The 17915-nt window shown below is 51.4% G+C and overlaps 1 protein-coding gene across 6 annotated transcripts in view; it reads right to left on the bottom strand.

The window, feature by feature from the left end:
• Positions 1-16160, bottom strand: part of ELL (elongation factor for RNA polymerase II) — a 61161-nt gene extending 45001 nt beyond the window's left edge. For 4 of the 6 annotated variants that reach the window (XR_008556295.1, XM_054717264.1, XM_054717265.1 and 1 more), the window contains exon 1: positions 15977-16159. Coding sequence is in view for 5 of the 6 variants with exons in the window: in XM_054717264.1 (XP_054573239.1) it covers positions 15977-16111 (135 nt within the window). In the remaining variant the exon portion in view is untranslated. Of the gene's footprint in view, positions 1-15976 lie in introns of all 6 variants that reach the window. The other 2 variants (XM_054717267.1, XM_008156429.3) reach the window with 2 other exon arrangements.
• Between the last annotated feature and the right edge of the window lie 1755 nt (positions 16161-17915).

Here is a 17915-nt window from a genome sequence, read left to right as displayed (position 1 = left end):
AGAAATGCTACTTATGTGGGAACCCATCCACTCTGGGAACCCTGCACACCACCAAGTCCCTACACCAGTTGACAGGCCCTGAGGGCCCCCATAGACCCTGTAGCCTTGAGCTCTCAAAAAGCCAGCTGGTCTGGGGTCTGTGATGCCTATACCTAGGAGAACCTTGGCCCAAGGCTCCAACAGAGGAGCAAACTCCTACCTCAGGCCTTGACTATATTCCTGGACAGCTGAGGGTGCACAAAGAAGGAAGGCACAGAGCCCACAACATAACAATGACCCTCACACAGCACAGGGGAAAACTGAGATCCAGAGGATGGCGCCACTGTTCAGTCAGTCCCCTAGTCTCACTACCCTCACTTTGCAGCTGCTCAGCCCACATGCAATCAACACCAGTGAGAGTTTAGAATCAATAAGGCCTACTACCCTCAGCCCTGGGTGCCACATGAATGCAAGACAGTGGACAGCCTTCTCAGGTCTTCAGGCTGGCTCAGAACTAGCTCCAGCTTGGCCACCTTGAGACCTGGACCCTGCTCCCTCTAGTGACCTGCTCACAGCATCTCCAAACTCACTAGCGCCCCGGAGCCACACAATAGCAGAGGGATGCCCATGTCTACAGCAAGTGGTGTGCTTACTCCTGATGCTGAGCCCCAGAAATAGCACTGGGAGCCCTGAGAAGAGGGCATGGAGGTAGGTGTCACATCCACTCAGATTGGTCACTCATCAAGGCTGAACTGTTCCCAGCAGATCACACTTGGCAATTCCTGTCACCTGAAAGCACCCAGGCCTCAGTGAGTTCACAGGCAAGAGACCAAGACCAGGAAGAGGAGAGGCAGCAGCAGGAGCCATGTGAAGATGCCTGGATGAAGTGTATCAGACCACAGCTCTGGGGCACCCTTCAACCCAGGGAGAAGGGGTTCAAAGCTTCATGCCTTCCTAGCACAGTATCAGCTGAACTTCTGTGCCGGCCTGTGAGCCTGCACACCCAGGCACTGGCAGACCGGTTCATTGGCCCCATTCTCACGCAGGCTCACCCAAAGGGACCATCAACCTCGCCTGCTCAGAGCCAAGGAGGAAGCTTTCCCAAAGAGATGCTAGATGTCAGGGCTAAGAGAAGGGAGGGCCTCATATCAGTCCTATACTCTAGGCCAGAAGCCACTTCAAAATAGTTCTTAACGCAGCTCTACTTGCTAGCCCAGATCACTGGGTTAGTGGCTCTACTCTCAAGCCCCTCAACCAGTGGGACCCTGCGCACAGGTAAGGGAGCCAGCACAGCCTGGTCCCAACCCCAGAGTAGATTGGAAACAAGCTGGACACGGGCACCCAGTGCTGGCTGTCCTCATCCCACTTGCCAGATCCACGGTGAGCAGACCGTATTTCTCTGGAACAAGCAGACATCTACAAGCATCCAACACCAAAAATAGTGCAACCAGGGGAGAAACACACTCTCCTGAGTCCTGCTCCTGCATCAGACATCTCCCTACAGTTCCCCAACCTCAGCCCTGAGACACACCGCATCCCCCCCTCGCCCCTGCTCCGCCCCATCTGCCTGCCCAGCCTATAGCAGTTCACCAGTCCCACCGATTCTGAAAAGGGAGAGACAACATCAAAAGATTAAAAAGAGCAAAATCATGCTATTTCTTCAGTCAGAACCCATAAACCACAGCCCCTTGGCAGGGAGGCCTGCCTGAAAAGCCCTTCCCCACGTCTTCCAGGCCACTGGTATCTAATTCAGAATCTATCTACAAATGGCACTCATCCCAAGCTGAGAAAGCTCCAGAAGCTTTTTCAGTGAAGCCTCCTAGCTCACTCCTGGGCAGCAGGAGACGCCGGCTGCACACTGTTGTCATTATAAGAGACCCACTGAAGCTACTGTCATCTATTATTCCTCATGCCATGAAGTGCATGTTCGAAGACACCGTGAGAACCACCAATCCTTACTGGGCACAATCCAACCTCGAAAGGTGACCCTGACCCCGCAGTATGCCATGGAGCTGAGGCCAGGGGCTAGGAGACATCGGCCACAGCTTGACTGGAATCAGAGGCAGATGTTTGCCCGCCCAGCTTCAGCAGAGACTTACACGCTGGCCCTGTTTCCAGAGTTCAGCAGCAGGTCACAAAGAGAAAGGCAGGCCTACTGAAAGCTGTGCCAGTCTTGACGCAGTGCCGAGAAATGCTTCCGGGAAACCCAGGGGATTGAACAGGGTGGGAAGCATTCACATCTGCATGAAATCAGAGGGAGACAGCCAGCCTCAGAGTAGGTGCCCTCAGATATGAGGTTCAATTGAATCTATGCCGACCACATGACCTGGGTCAGCCACCATCCTCAAGGCATCCCACCAGCGAAATGCCTCGGTCCCACCCTGCAATGTGATGGCAAGTTGGCTGCCAGGGCTCCTGGGGCCACACACCTCTGCATGAGGGCCAGGGGTTCCTAGAACAGCCCATTCCAGTAACACACTGAGTCCTCATGTCACACACTCATCCCAACACTCCAGACCAGCAGACTGCAAGCTATTTCTGTAAAGGGCCAGAGAGTCAGTATCTCAGGCTTTGAGAGCCAGTCAGTTGCAAAGACTCCCTACGGGCCTCAAATGCAGCCACAGATATCCCAATAGAACTCTTTTTACAAACACAGGCAGTGGACCAGATTTGCCCCTCCAGCCATGGTTGACCGATTCATTTTAGACTCTAAGGTTGACAACTTAAAAAAGAATGCTTCATACAGTCCATTTCATCAGAGTCCTGATCCAATTCTGTCCTTCTAACACTACAATGAACATGCTGAAAGCCTTGGTTTTGGGGGCCCACAACTATGGCAGCAACACTGAGCACAGCAGACTCAGCTCCCTTGGGGACAAAAAGAGGCCCGTGAGATCTACCACTAATCCCATAGGGAAAGAGAGCAGCCAGGAGGGGGACTAGGCATGGGATCTCTGTCAGGACCTGGAGAGCAACACGACACAGAGGCGACAGGCAAGAAGTCCCCATCGAGAAGGAAGTCACACTGAGCTCACCAGCTCTTGCCTCTGCAAGCCAGGCTGTCCTGATGCAGTGGTCATTCTCCTTGTTGTAATGCTGGGCTGGAACCCTTAAACCACCCCTCCAGATGGGTAGAACCACAAGGTCTACAACAGGAAGATGAATTTCCCAAAAAAATCACTTTTAAAAAAGGAAAAAGGCCCCTAGCTGGTTTGGCTCAGTGGATAGAGCATCAGCCTGCAGACTGAAGGGTCCCGGGTTCGATTCCAGTCAAGGGCACATGCCTGGGTTGCGGGCTCAATCACCAGTAGGAGGTGTACAGGAGGCAGCCAATCAATGATTCCCTCTCATCATTGATGTTTCAATCTCTCCCTCTCCCTTCCTCTCTGAAATCAATAAAAATATATTTAAAAAAAAAAAAGGAAAAAGGAACCTCCCAACCCACTTGCCCTCCTCAAAGCGGTAGAAGGGGAAGCCACCCAGAACCCTGTGGGTCCTGGCAGCACTGCCCCCACTAGAAAGAATGGCATGAGGGGGCGACCACCCTTAAATCAGCATACTTTGGACTACAGCCTGGACAGGCATGAGACCTGTGCAGGAGCGGGAGGGGCAGGAGGACAGGAGCAGGGCACACCCTCCCTTGCTGAGGGAGCCAAGTGGGCTACATCTGCCCATAGGGCCAGAGAAAATTCCAGGACAATGGCACAGCTCCTGCCTACCCAGTAACCCCCAAAGGGCAGTTCTTGACCTGCAGGGCTTCCAGGCCATTCCCACCTGGAAGAAAGCCCATTTTCTACACCAGTCACCTTGTAATCCACAGGGGACACAGAAAGCTAAACCTAAAGTACAGATTCTGCCCCATCTGAGCTCTTGAGCATTAGCCTCAGGTGCCTGCAGGACGGAGCCCAGCCCTTTCCATCGCCCTCTGGACTGTTGTTGTTGTTGTCTTGTTGTGTGTGTGTGGGGGGGGGGGACACAGAAGTCCTGCTACTGGAAGGGTAAGAAGGTGATAATGGCTGGGGATAATGAGCCACCCAGGGCAAAACCCATGTCACCCCTGCTTCCCCAGCTCTCAGCCCCCACTGCTTGCTCCCCCCACAGGTGCTCTAGGCCAGCAGTCACCAACCGCTGGTCCGTGAGGTCCGAAAGGTTGGCGACCGCTGCTCTAGGTCACCCGGGGTACTTACTCCCATCTTACAGACCACAGACCTGACTAGGGCTGGGCTCCTGTACCTCACTGCCAGCTCCACTCATCCAGAGCAGGGCAAGTCGGCTGTTCCTGCCCTTCCTGTTATCTGCTCCCAGGTGACCTGTTTGTAATCTTCCCTCAGGCAGGATCTGAAGCCAGCCCAAGTCCACCTTGAGTGTGGGAGCCACCATGCCCCCATTCAACTGGGGTCACCTGCAACCAGAGGAATCCTGAGCCCACTGATGATCCAACAGGTGTTAGAGGCCCTGCAGACCTTAACTCTCCTGAACAGTCACATTCACCTTAGTGTATTTTAAAGGCTCTAAGAAAAAGTTCACACCAATCAGAATGACTACCATAATAAAAACAGGAAAGAACTAGTGTTGTCAAGGATGTGGAGTAGTTAGAACCCTTATGCATTGCTGGTGGGAATGTAAAATGGTGCAGTTACTATGGAAAACAGTCTGGCAGTTCCTCAGAAAAGTTAAACATAGAATGATCATATGATCCAGCCATTCCACTTCAGGAATATATACAACACTCTATATACCCAGAAGAACTGAAAGCACTGTCTCAAAGAGATGTTTGTACATCTATTTTCACAGCAGGATTATTTACAGCAGCCAAAAGGTGAAAGCAACCCAAGTGTCCACTGACAAAATAAGTAGATAAACAAAATGTGGTCCATCCATATAATGGATTATTCAACCACAAAAAGGAAGGCAATTCTTTTTTTAAAATATATTTTTATTGATTTCAGAGAGAAAGGGAGAGGGAGAGAGAGACAGAAACATCAATGATGAGAGAGAATCATTGACTGGCTGCCTCCTGGACACCCCCTACTGTGGATCGAGCCTGCAACCCCGGCATGTGCCCTTGACTGGAATTGAATCTGGAGCCTTTCAGGCCGACGCTCTATCCACTAAGCCAAACCAGCTAGGGCAGGAAGGAAATTCTGACACCTGCTACAACATGGGTGAACCTTAAGAACATTTTGAGTGAAATAAGCCAGTCATAAAAGGGCAATACTGTATGATTCTACTTACATGAGGTCCCTAGAGTAGTCAGATTCATGGAATAGAGAAGCAGAATGGTGGGTGCCAGGGGCTAGGGAAGGGGGATAGGAGTTAGTGTTTAATGAGAACAGAGTTTCAGTTTGGGAAGGCGAACAAGTTCTGAAGATGGATGATGTGAATGTATTTAATGCCACTGAATTATACATTTTAAAATAATTAAGATAACAAATTTTGTTATATGTAGTTTATTACAATGAAAAAATAAATTTTTTTTTAATGCTCTGAGAGATCCCACTGATTAGTCTTAGCACTCCCAAGGCTTCCCTGATCTTTGCCAGTCATAGAATGGAGCCCCCAGTGGATTGACATCGAGGTGGAGTCGAGCCCCCGAAAGTGAACCTAGGAAGGGGCTGGAGCCATCTACACTGCACAAATCAGAGCAGCCACTGCTACTAAGTCGGGCTTCTTTGCAAGAATTAACCTCAACTTCCTGCCCTGGCACCCGTTACCTTCATGTTCTCTGGCTGCCCCACCACTGGGCCTACCTCCAGTGCCACTCTCAGATCTCAGGCAGACATCACCAATCTTGGCTACTTCCTGGTTTGACCTGTTTCCTAAAAGCACCTCCTGCCCTCAGGAAGCTGAGTTTCTTCCTTCCGATGTCATCCCCTGTTGGTTGTCACCACTGTGCCCTCGGTTGACCTCCCTCTCAGGGGCATGGGGACTGCAGAGTGAGGTCTGACCAGCCTGCCCACCAGTAAGTGCCAAGTTAGTCTGATAACCAGGACATGGGGGCCATGTGTATGTATCCAGGTGAGGGAAAAAGTGGACCAGGACTCCTTAGGCCCGTCATTCCCATGATTCCTTTGCCTAGGCCCCACTGGCCCAGGCTGGATGATGGGGGAGACAGAACCCCCACCTCAAATCCCGAGGAAGAGCATTCTTAAGTGGAGGGGTCTGGCTCTTCCAGGCTGCCCTGTGATTCCCTAATATTCACATGCTGGAGCATAACCTGACGGCAGAGAGGAGCCACTTCACCCTAGACTCCAGGCTTGATTCTTCACATTCCCTCAGCAATGGCCACCAGCCCAGTGGACTCAGCAGTCACCCCAGACCCGACAGGACATGTCTCCAGAAACTTGGCCAGCACTTCAAAACCCTGTCCGCTGCCCACTTCATCATCACTGCCCCCAAGACTGCTGGAGGGATGGAGAAGGGGGATGCACAGGAGGGCCCAGCTCTCTCCAATACAGTGGGTGGGCTTCAGCAGGAAAGCTGCTAAAGGAACTGAGGAAAGCCCTAGCCAGGTAGTTCAGTTGGTTAGAGCATTATCCCAATACAAGGTTTTGGGTTTGATCCCCGGTCAGGGCACATAAAAGAATCAACCAGCCTGGCCAGTGTGGCTCAGTGGTTGAGTGTTGACGTATGAGCCAGGGGGGTCACAGTTTGGTTTCAGTTAGAGCACATATCCAGATTGCAGGCTTGGTTCCCAGTAGGGGGCCTACAGGAAGCAGATGATCAGTGATTCTCTCTCATGATTAATGTTTCTCCCAGTATCCTCACCTGTGGTTGTCACCACTGTGACAACATCCTATATAATGAAGAGGTAATATGCAAATTGATCATCACTCCAACACACAAGATGGCCACCCCCATGTGGTCAAAGATGGCCGCCCCCATGTGGACACAAGATGGCCACCACAAGATGGCCAGCAGGGGTGGGCAGTTGTAGGTAATCAGGCCAGCAGGGGCGAGCAGTTTGGGGGGACCAGCCCTGCAGGAGAGGGCAGTTAGGGAGGACCAGGCCTGCAGGGGAGGGCAGTTGCGGGGGACCAAGCCTGCAGGGGAGGGCAGTTGGGGGTGACCAGGCCGGCAGGGGAGGGCAGTTGGGGGTGACCAGGCCGGCAGGGGAGGGCAGTTAAGGGCAACCAGGACGGCAGGGGAGGGCAGTTAGGGGCGACCAGGCTGGCAGAGGAGGGCAGTTAGGGGTGACTAGGCCAGCAGGGGAGGGCAGTTAGGGGCAATCGGGCTGGCAGGGGAGCAGTTAGGCGTCGATCAGGCTGGCAAGGGTGTGGTTAGGGGGTGATCAAGCTGGCAGGCATAAGTGGTTAGGGGCAATCAGGCAGGCAGGCAGGCAAGCTGTTGGGAGCCAGCAATCCTGGATTGTGAGAGGGATGTCCCAGATTGGAAAGGGTGCAGGCTGGGCTGAAGGACAACTTCCCTCCCGCCCCCGTGCACAAATTTCGTGCACCGGGCCTCTAGTACATACACACACACACACACACACACACACACACACACACACACACTAAAGGCCCATTGCACAAAGATTTGTGCAATAGGCCTTCCTTCCCCCAGGTGCCAGCACCACCTTCCCTCACCTGGGACCCGGGCTTCCCTCCGGCCACTGAAAGCACCCAGGACCTGGGCTTCGCGAGCAGCCCCAGCTTCGCCTGGAAGGTCGTCTGGTCTAATTAGCATGTTATGCTTTTATCATTATAAATTATACAAGGACACCAGTGTGGTAACACAGTGCCTGGACACAAGACATAGCAAGGTGCCAAGGGCCAACAGTAGCCATGGAATAGGGTATTTAGTTATTTTGCCAGTTTTCTACGCTAAGCTATACTGCTTTTATAGTAACAAGAAATAAATCCCTGACAGAGTAACTCAGTTGGTTAGAGTGTTGTCCCAATACGCCAAAGTTACAGGTTCAATCCCCAGTCAGGGCACATACTAGAATCAAACAATGAATACTAGTACATAAATAACTGGAACAACATATTGGTCTCTCTCTCCTCCACTCCCCTCCCTGTCTTTCTCCTTTCCTCTCCCTCCCCGCTTCCTCTCTCTCTCTCTCTCTCAAATCAATTTATTAAGAAAAATATCAACTTTCTACATGTGTCACTTTTAAACAGGGGTTTGGTGAACCCGTGAACTTTACAAACATGTGGGACTCCCTTTCCAGAGGGGCTGTGGCAAGTCACAAACATGCCCCCTGACCAGGTGACTCAGCCATGGCCTGGAGGGACCAGACCCAAGAATATAATTAGCATCAGACTCCATGCAGCCACTTGGTGTGGGGACAGGAGAGCTCCCCTCTGGACAGTTAATGTGGACACCAGCTTCTTTATTAAAATGTAAAGTGACAAGGAGAGAAACCAAGATGGCAGCATAGATAAACACCTGAACTTGCTGCCTCGCACAACCACTTCAAAACTACAACTAAAAGACAAAACGGACATCATCCAGAACCTCAGGAAGGCTGGCTGAGTGGAAATTCTACAACTAGAAGGGAAGAGGAAAGCACACTGAGACTCAGAGGAGCTGCGGAAGTAAAGTGCAGAGGTATGGAGGCTCGCGCGTGCAGAAAGGGCTGGAAACTGAGGACTCGGTTGTCTTTCTCAATCAGGAGAGAGACACAAGCTCCCGACTGCTCTGAACTCCAGTTCCGGGTGAGACTGTGGGGACCCAGACTCATACGGGGGAGAAACTGGACTGTCTGGCAGCGGACGGAACTCGAGGGCGGCTTTCTCTCAGAGGTGCTTGCAGCGATTACCGGATTACCAAGGGACACTGAGACCTGGGGGCCTCTTAGGGCAGGGTTGACGGGAAGCCATTGCTGTTTGCTCCACCCTGAGACCCCACCCCACCCAACCTGTGCGCAGAGGCTTTTGCATATGAATGGCCTGGTCCTTTGAAATCTAAAATTACCTAACAAACTGCAGCTGAGTCGGAGAGATCCAGAACATCCAAAAGAAGGCCCAAGGCCCCACAGCAGCTTGCATTGCTTCACAGCTGGGCCTCATCTGGGCACCTCCAAAACCCAAACAAAGAAGAGGAATCTGCAGATCTCTCCGTAGCTCCTGCTGGGTGGCCTCAGGCAGAGGCTAAATTAGCACCTCCTTGGAGATCCAAGAGCCAGTGTACCCAGTGGTCAGAGTGGGACCATCCAGATTACAACTCCTCAGATCCATAAGGGACACACTCAGGGGGCAGACTCAGTGAGCACCAAAGCCCCACTGAAGAAAGTCTTGCCTCATAAGGGTGTCTCGAGCACAGAAGTTCTCCCATCGTAGACACAGCTGATCCTCACAGCCAATTGGCCTGGAGGTCAATTCCTCCCAGTGATACCAACAACAATCAAGGCTTAACTAAAACAAGACTGTACACACAGCCCACAAAGGGGTGCACCAAGAGTGTCCACCTCAGGTAACTGGGGAGGCTGAGCCACTGGGCCCTATAGGACACCTAGCACAAAAAGCCACTCTGTCAACACAGGGAAACAGCCAAAATGCGGAGACAAAGAAACAGGTCACAAATGAAAGAGATGGAGGACATAGAGTTCAAAACCACAGTTATAAGGTTTTTCAAGAATTTTCTAGAAACTGCCGATAAATTTAGTGAGACCCTCAAGGATATGAAAAAGGACCAACTAGAAATTAAGCATACAATGACTGAAATAAAAAATAATATACAGAGATCCAACAGCAGACTAGAGGATAGCAAGAATCAAGTCAAAGATTTGAAATACAAAGAAGCAAAAAACACCCAACCGGAAAAGCAAAAAGAAAAAAGAATCCAAAAATATGAAGATAGTGTAAGGAGCCTCTGGGACAACTTCAGCGTACCAACATCCGAATTTTGGGGGTGCCAGAAGAAGAGAGAGAGCAAGATACTGAAAACCTATTTGAAGAAATAATGACAGAAAACTTCCCCCACCTGGTGAAAGAAATAGACTTACAAGTCCAGGAAGCACAGAGAACCCCAAACAAAAGGAATCCAAAGAGGACCACACCAAGACACATCATAATTAAAATGCCAAGAGCAAAAGACAAAGAGAGAATATTAAAAGCAGCAAGAGAAAAACAGTTAGTTACCTACAAGGGAGTACCCATAGGATTGTCAGCTGATTTCTCAATAGAAACTATGCAGGCCAGACGGGAGTGGCAAGAAATATTCAAAGTGATGAATAGCAAGAACCTACAGCCAAGACTACTCTACCCAGCAAAGCTATCATTCAGAATTGAAGGTCAGATAAAGAGCTTCACAGATAAGAAAAAGCTAAAGGAGTTCATCACCACCAAACCAGTATTATTTGAAATGCTGAAAGGTATTCTTTAAGAAGAAGAAAAACATAAAGATAAAAATTATGAACAACAAATACATATCTATCAACAAGTGAATCTAAAATCAATTGAATAAAAAAATCTGATGAACAAAATAAACTGGTAAATAGAATAGAATCAGGGGCATAGAAAGGGAGTGGACTGACAATCCTCGGGGGGGAAAGGGGTGTGGATGGTGCGGGAAGAGAGTGGACAAAAATCATACACTTATGGATGAGGACAGTGGTGGGGTAAGGGCATGGGGGGGTGGGAACCGGGTGGAGGGGAGCTATGGGGGGGGGGGGCGGAAGAGCAACAACTGTAATAATCTGAACAATAAAGATTTATTTTAAAAAAATGTAAAGTGACAAAACAACCACAAGACATGATTGTCCATATCACTCACTTGTTTGGGGGGGAGGAGGGTTATTCTCAAAAGCGTTCCTTTGTGCTCAGCTGGTGTGGCTCAGGGGCCGAATGTCGACCTATGAACCAGGAGGTCATGGTTCAATTCCCAGATTCTAGATCAGGACACATGTCCAGTTGTGGACTCACACCCTACTGTGGGGATTGTGCAGGAGGCAACCGATCAATGATTCTCTCTCATCATTGATGTTTCTATCTATCTCTCCCTCTCCTTTTCTCTCTGAAATCAATAAAAAAAAAAGTATATATATTTTTAAAAAGTGTTCCTTTGTGCTCTGGGGTGACCGCAGAGCAGCCACGTATCACTGGAGATGAGATCTTCTGGCTGTGCAGCTCAGACCAAGGAGAAAGTGATAAAGGCAGAGAGAGTGGGGAATGAGGCCCTAAAAAACCAAGGACAGGGGAGGCCAAAGCCCGAAGGCACAGCATGGATTGCCAGCTGGGCCTTGCCAGGCCAAGGGACACGGCTCCTGCCACAGAGAAGCGGATTCCCAAAACAGGGTCTGCTCCAGCCCAGAGCCACGTATACAGAGAGAAGTGGCCTTGTTTTTCAAGGATTCATCAGGGATGTCACAATCCTGGAGTGATGTCAAAACTGCCTCAAGGGTTATGAACTCTGGCCTTGAAGATGAGTCAACAGAGGGTGGGTTTCAGAGAGCAGCCTGCTATTTACACACAATCCCCTTGGAGATCTGCATGCAGCTGGAAGGCTAGTCAAGGGTTGTGATGGTAGGCAGGCTGGCTCCTCGCAGAGCCTTACAGCCTCCTGCAGAAACCACCAGCACTCACCCAGTACCCGGAGTGCTCCCCCTCTTCAGCATCTATGAGATATGAACATTCTGAAAGAGACTCACTCCACCCAAAACAGTGCTCACCTTGAAACACACAAGCAAACTGAACCCTTATGGCTCCCGCCCACAGGGCCCAGCACAACCCTTCAGAGAGGGTATTCTGATTCCGCCTTTGGGAGATTCCTTCCGGTGACTCCACCTCCCAGTCTCCACCCATTTCTTCACCACTCCACCACAGGGCTGACAGGGGGCCAGAGGAAGTAACGTGTACAGCTTGGGACAGGTTACTTTCATCTTTAGGCTTTCTTAGGGCAGCGGGCACAATACAGACCCAGACAGCAACCTCAGGCATTTGCAGGGCCACTCAGGTTACCAACACTCACAGGAGCCTGAAAGACTGGCATTTTAACTAGGACTCCAGACCACCATGTGACTCCCTTTCATAGCTGTGTCCAGTGGCTCAAGATCTCTCCAACTTGAGGGGGAGCCTGGGCCAGTGAGGACAGTCTAAGTGACCTCGGGCACACCACAATGCTCCTCAGAGCCCAACTGCCCCCAAAGCACAGTGGGAACAATAAGCTACCCTCCTGCCAGTGTTGTCAAAAACGAAGGGTTTACAGGGGCCTGGCCCACAGCCAGGAGGGGCAGTGCCACCTAGTCCTAAAGGTGGGCTATCTGTAAAGCAGACAAGGCTGGCAAGAAGCTCCCCTGATAGGGCCAAGTGGGGCACCCCCCAGGAAGGGGAGCCGAGCCTGCCTCCCAGGGCCTTACTGTGGGAGGGGAACAGAAGCTAAATTAAGGCTCCTCCTGCCACCGGTGCCAGGCTGACATCCACGCAGCCGCTCCCTGAGCAGCAGCGAGCTGCACCCAGCACAGCTCCAGAACAGTCCAGGAGTATTCACTGCAGACCTCCTGTACTTCCCCCTTCCCGAGGACAAAGACCTGCAGCCACCCTCTACAGCTTACTGGGCCACCCTCCCCAGCCCCCCCCCCCCTCCGCCTATGGCCTCCCCAGCCCCGTGCACCCAGCTTTCCTGGACCCCTCACCCAGCAGACCTCAGCTGTGGCATCTCCCAGAAGCACCACTCTCAATCAGCACCCTTTCACATCACCTGTCCCCATGCCATCATGTTGCCCCATTTTACTTCCTTCCTGACAGTGACCACTAACAAGTCCTTCGTGTTGATTTCTGTGCTGCCCTGTTCATTATGTCTCTTGCCTCTAGAATGTCAGCTCCTGGCACTAGGGGCCTGTCTTGGGCACTTGTGAATGTCCAACTCCTCAGCAGTGGACTGTGTCCACACTTCCTCAGTCTTCTCTCCCAGAAGTAACCCATCACAGCAAAAAAGGAGATCCACGGGAGTAGCTCCTTCAGGACTCACTTGAATTTTTATATTCAAGGAGAAACTGCACGAAGCCCCAAATCTGGATGGCTGGTGGCTGTGTGTATTACCACATCTTCACCCTCCACCAAATTCCAGGCAGGCCCTACACAGACCAGGGCTCAGTCAGATTCAGGTGGATGTAAGAGCCCAGGCCCTCTGTCTCCAGGGCTCTGCTCTAACCTCCAGGCAGGGACTGGCTCTGGGTAGAGGCACCAAGTGTACACGAGGGGTCAGGGATATGCTGAGGGGCACACATATGCCAAAGGATCCCCGCAGCCAAGAGGAGGAGGATTTGGAGCTCAGAGAGGGCCAGGTGCTGGGATCCTCAGAGTTGTGAGGAGAAGGATCTGGACTGGCAAGGGTCAGGCACTGCTCCAAGACCTCACACAGGTAGAGGTGAGATTCAAACCTAAAAAGGCTCCAATCTCCAGGCTTCTTAGGCCCCTCTCTGGGCCCTCAATTTTTTTGAACAACAGCATGCTCCTCTCCACCCAGGAGAGGAAAAGGTGACCCAGCAACACAGCCCACCAAATCCAACAATAACATGCCCAGGTGGCCGAGGCATGTGCTCCAGGAAATGGTCAGGGGACATGTCTCTGAGAGGCACATGAGGCTATCTTGGAAGAAGGGACTGTGTCCACACTTCCTCGGTCTTCTCTCCCAGAAGTAACCCATCACAGCAAAAAAGGAGATCCACGGGAGTAGCTCCTTCAGGACTCACTTGCATTTTTATATTCAAGGAGAAACTGCATGAAGCCCCAAGTCTGGATGGCTGGTGACTGTGTGTATTACCACATCTTCACCCTCCACCAAATTCCAGGCAGGCCACTAGGTCTGCACAAAGGCAGCTCAGACTTCAGATCCCGCTGGAGAGAGAAATCTTAGGGACGTCTACGGGAGCTGCTCCAACAGCTAGGATTACAGGAAGTTCCTGTCAGTCCCCTGCCACTTCTGAATTTGTACAAGCCTCTTCACAATTAAAAAGTAAAAACAAAAATCCTCTCCACAAATTGCCATTGGCAAACCATTTAACCACAGCACAAGAGAACAGGAAACTCGAGACACTATTAACGAAGCTGTGCACCTGAGGTTTTGTTAATAACCAAGACACTGTTCTGGTCACACAAACAAGTTCTTCAAGTCGCCTTCCCCATGTCCAGCACCCAAAAGCACCAGGAGCACCTGAGTCGCTCTCATTTTAGCCCAGTCTAGCACATTGCCCAATGGGTATGATTCAATACAAAAATTGCCAAGTCACTTAAATTTCCAGACAGCTTCTGAGAAAAACACAAGTTTGGGTCCCCCAAATTTTAGCCCAGCAAGCCAAGTTGGCCAGGATGGCTTGAAGACGCTCTTTGAGGGAGTCCCTCCTAGCGACTGACTCTAACTTACACAGCTGGGCTCCATGTGGAACCTGCCTGAGTCTGCAGTTACCTTCACCCTCACGAGAGGAAGATCTAGCTTTAGTTAGGGGATGTAAGCAACACCCTAAATTAAAAATAGCTGTGTGACAGCATGAGGTGAATGCACAGGCAGGCCTTCCGGAGGACCAATGGATCCAGCAAGGGCAGCATGACAGGGAAGGCGGGGCTCCTCACCCAAAGTGACCAGGTACCAAGTTCACCTTATTTACATGACTCATGAGCTCTCCCACAGCTGCCTCTAGGAAGTCTGCCTTCCTGCAGGACAAGTCACTCAGGATGGAATTCCGCAGGGAAGGGAGGCTCAAGCCAACCACTGTGCCCCTACCTCCTCCTCCTCCTCCTCCCCTACAGGAGTGCCTCGGCCTCACCTTGAGGAACCCTTCTCACAAGATGAGAATTCGTTCTTACAAAAAAAGATATGGTTCCCCCATCTATTAAGAGGAAACTGAGACATCAGAACAGGAAGAAAATTGCCCAAAGAGGTGGGAAAAGGCACGGGAAGGGTGGGCACCTGGGAAAGAAACAGGGGAAGAAATTCCCCGTTTAGCTAATGGTGCTGAACAAGTCCGGGGCAGGAAGAAAGCCACATTCCTTCCTAGTTAGTCTCTCTCCACACCCGCCCAAGGCCCCCTCATTCCTGGTATACACAAACACACACACACACACACACACACACACACACACGGACTGGGGCCTCCTCAGCCACCTCTGACTATAAAGCCCCCCCTTTCCAGGCAGGAGGAAAAGAGCTCCTAAACCACTTCCCCGCAGAACCCGATCACTGGGCACCTGCAACTTCTGTCCTAACACAGACTGAGAGTGCCATGACACAAACAGAAATGGGAAGAAGCAGGTCTGACCACAGTCCCAGATGGGCCCCAAAGTCAGGCCTGAAAGAGGGTGCACAGCAGCCTCTTCCCCACCCCCTGCCCCAGGCCAGGTGGCAGAACTGAAACATTTTGAACTTCCCCAGATGGGCCCAAATGGACCCCTGAGAAGTTCAGAGTCAGCAGCCAGGTGCAGTGGCCAGAGCCCCCTCCCAGGTGCCCACCACCGGCTCCCAGCCCACAAACGCAGCTTCTTCCCCACAAAACACTTCCACTCTCTGAAGGAGGTCTAATGAAACAGGGTCACCTGGGGGAGGGGGAGCGCAGTGGGGGTAGTTTCAGACAAACTATCAATATCTGCCCAAATTCCGCTTCCCAAGAACCAAGAGTGATCCCAACTCCAGCGGCCTCACTGGAAAGACTCAAAGACGGCACCCCCACACAAACGGAACAGGACCCCACAGGTGCCTCTCTGACCCATCCTACTAAGGACTCTGACGGAGAAGCCTCAACCCCACCCCCACAGCTCTCCCCCGGCCAGGTGAACAGATAAGTTCCGGGTGGACAGGGAAGGATCCCGGACGCCTCCAGGTGCCACACAAACGCCCCCCTGGATCAGGCGCGCGAGTTCCGGCCCCACCGCCGGCCTGGGCCTATCGCCAGTGTCGCCTCCCGGGACCAAGGAGGAACGTGATTCTCGCACCCTGCGGGCCAATGGATCCACAAACAACACCCCGAACGCCAGACCCCGCGCCCCGAGGCCCGGACGCCGGGCGAGGGGCACGCGAGGCCGGCCTGCACCCCGACGTCCCCGACGGCCACACCGCTCACCTGGCTGGCGCGGTAGGTCTCAAAGGCTCTCAGGGCACTGTCGGTGAGCTTCACGTGAAACACGGACACCTTGCTGCCGTCGCTCACCCGCCCGCACGACAGCCCGTAGCTCCGATCCTCCTTCAGTGCCGCCATCTTGCGACCATTGCTACCCGGCCCCCCTTCCCGGCTCCAGAGCGGGCGCGCCGGCCACGCCACGCCCCGCCGCCTGCTGACGTACTGCATTATTCATGAAGCGCTGCCCACGCCCTCTTCGGATCCAGCGAAGTTTACCGACGACGCCACACAGCCCGCCGACGTGCTGCATTATTCATGAGACGCGGTTGGCCACGCCCCCTGCAGGCTTCAGAAGCCCATAAGCCACCGCCCCGACTTCTGCATATTCATGAAGCCTGGGTGGCCCACCTCAGGGGCGCACTTCCGCTCCTAGACTCCGCCCCGACACGCGCATAAGTCCAGACCCCGCTCATAAATATATTATTCGTAAGTTTGACTCAACGAGGCGCGTCGAAGTCCCGCCCCACCAGCCACTGATGTGAGGTATTATTTATGAGGTCTGTTTGGCTTCTGATGAGAGTCTTAATGAGTGGAGGGGGCGGGGCCGGTGCAAAACACGTGGAGGGCGGATCCAACAGCTGGTTGGGTGGGTGGGCGTGGCCATGCAAACCAGCGCGCGTTGAACGCTGGGTTGGGACGGTAGGGTGTAAGGTGGGGGAGTAGGATTAGACCTCCCACCCCTTACTCTTAGGGCTTTTAGGGGATTTTGCTCTTGAAAAAGAGATAAAATCTTTTAAGGGATAAAATCTTACATCCCCTTGGGCCCTGACAGATGGTTGACCAGCTTCCCCATTTTTAAACGTTTTACATGTTACAAAATTAATCCATTTAAAGTGTAAAATTCAGTGACATTTAGTATATTTACAATTCTGTGCAGCCACTACAACTATCGAGTTCCAGAACACTTTAATCACCCAAAAAGTAAACTCCATACCAAGTCACTCCCCACTGCCCCCTCCCCAGACCCTGGCAACCAGTAATCTACTTTCTGTACCTATGGATTTGCTAATTCTGGTACAGGCAGTCCTCAAGTTATGTTGGACTCCACGTAGGTCGTTTCATGGTTACGTTGCCATCTCCCATTTATTTATAAAAAAAAAAAGTTCCGTCATTTCAACGTATGTACATATGTGCTTTATGTTTTTTATTATTTATTTACCACAAGTAAAGGTCAGGAATTGTTATCTTTCTTTTAAATTTTTTTTACTGTTTCACTTCATTACTGCTGTGTATGTGCTCCATGTGAGTGACGTAGGTGCTTATGTAGGTGGGTTCTGACTTACGCGCGGTAGGAACGGATCTCCGATGTAACCCGAGGACCTACTGTATTTCCTATCCATAGAATCATATGTGTCAGGCTTCTCTCAGCATTGTTTTTGACCTTCATCCATGTTGTAGCCTGTATCAGTGCTTCATTCCTCTTTATGGCCAAGTAATAATCCATTGTGTGGATTGACCATTTTGTTTATCTATTATCTGTTAATAACATTTGGGTTGTTTCCACTTTTTCACTACTATGAATAGAGCTGCTATGAACATTCATGTAGAAGTTTTTGTATGGATGGATGTTTTCCCTTCTCTTGGGTCCATACCTAGGAGTGAAATTGCTAGGTTATTTGGCAATTCTCTGTTTAACTTTTCAAAGAACTGCCAGACTGTATTCCATAGACACTGTGCCATTTTATCAAGCTCTCATTGCACAGATGGGTAAACGAGGCTGAAGACAAGTGCTAGCTTGCCCAGGAAAGCTCCTCCTGGGCTCCTGACCTGTGGAGCGCTCTGGAGTAGTTTTCTTTCTCCCTTTAATTACAGATGGTAGTCATAGGATGAAGATTTTGAGGTAAGAGAAGAAGGTGAAGTTCAGGGACCTTCTGTATGTCCC

Source organism: Eptesicus fuscus, chromosome 6 (assembly GCF_027574615.1).
Source record: "Eptesicus fuscus isolate TK198812 chromosome 6, DD_ASM_mEF_20220401, whole genome shotgun sequence".
Lineage (NCBI taxonomy): Eukaryota > Metazoa > Chordata > Mammalia > Chiroptera > Vespertilionidae > Eptesicus > Eptesicus fuscus.
This window is presented reverse-complemented; position numbering and strand designations above follow the sequence as displayed.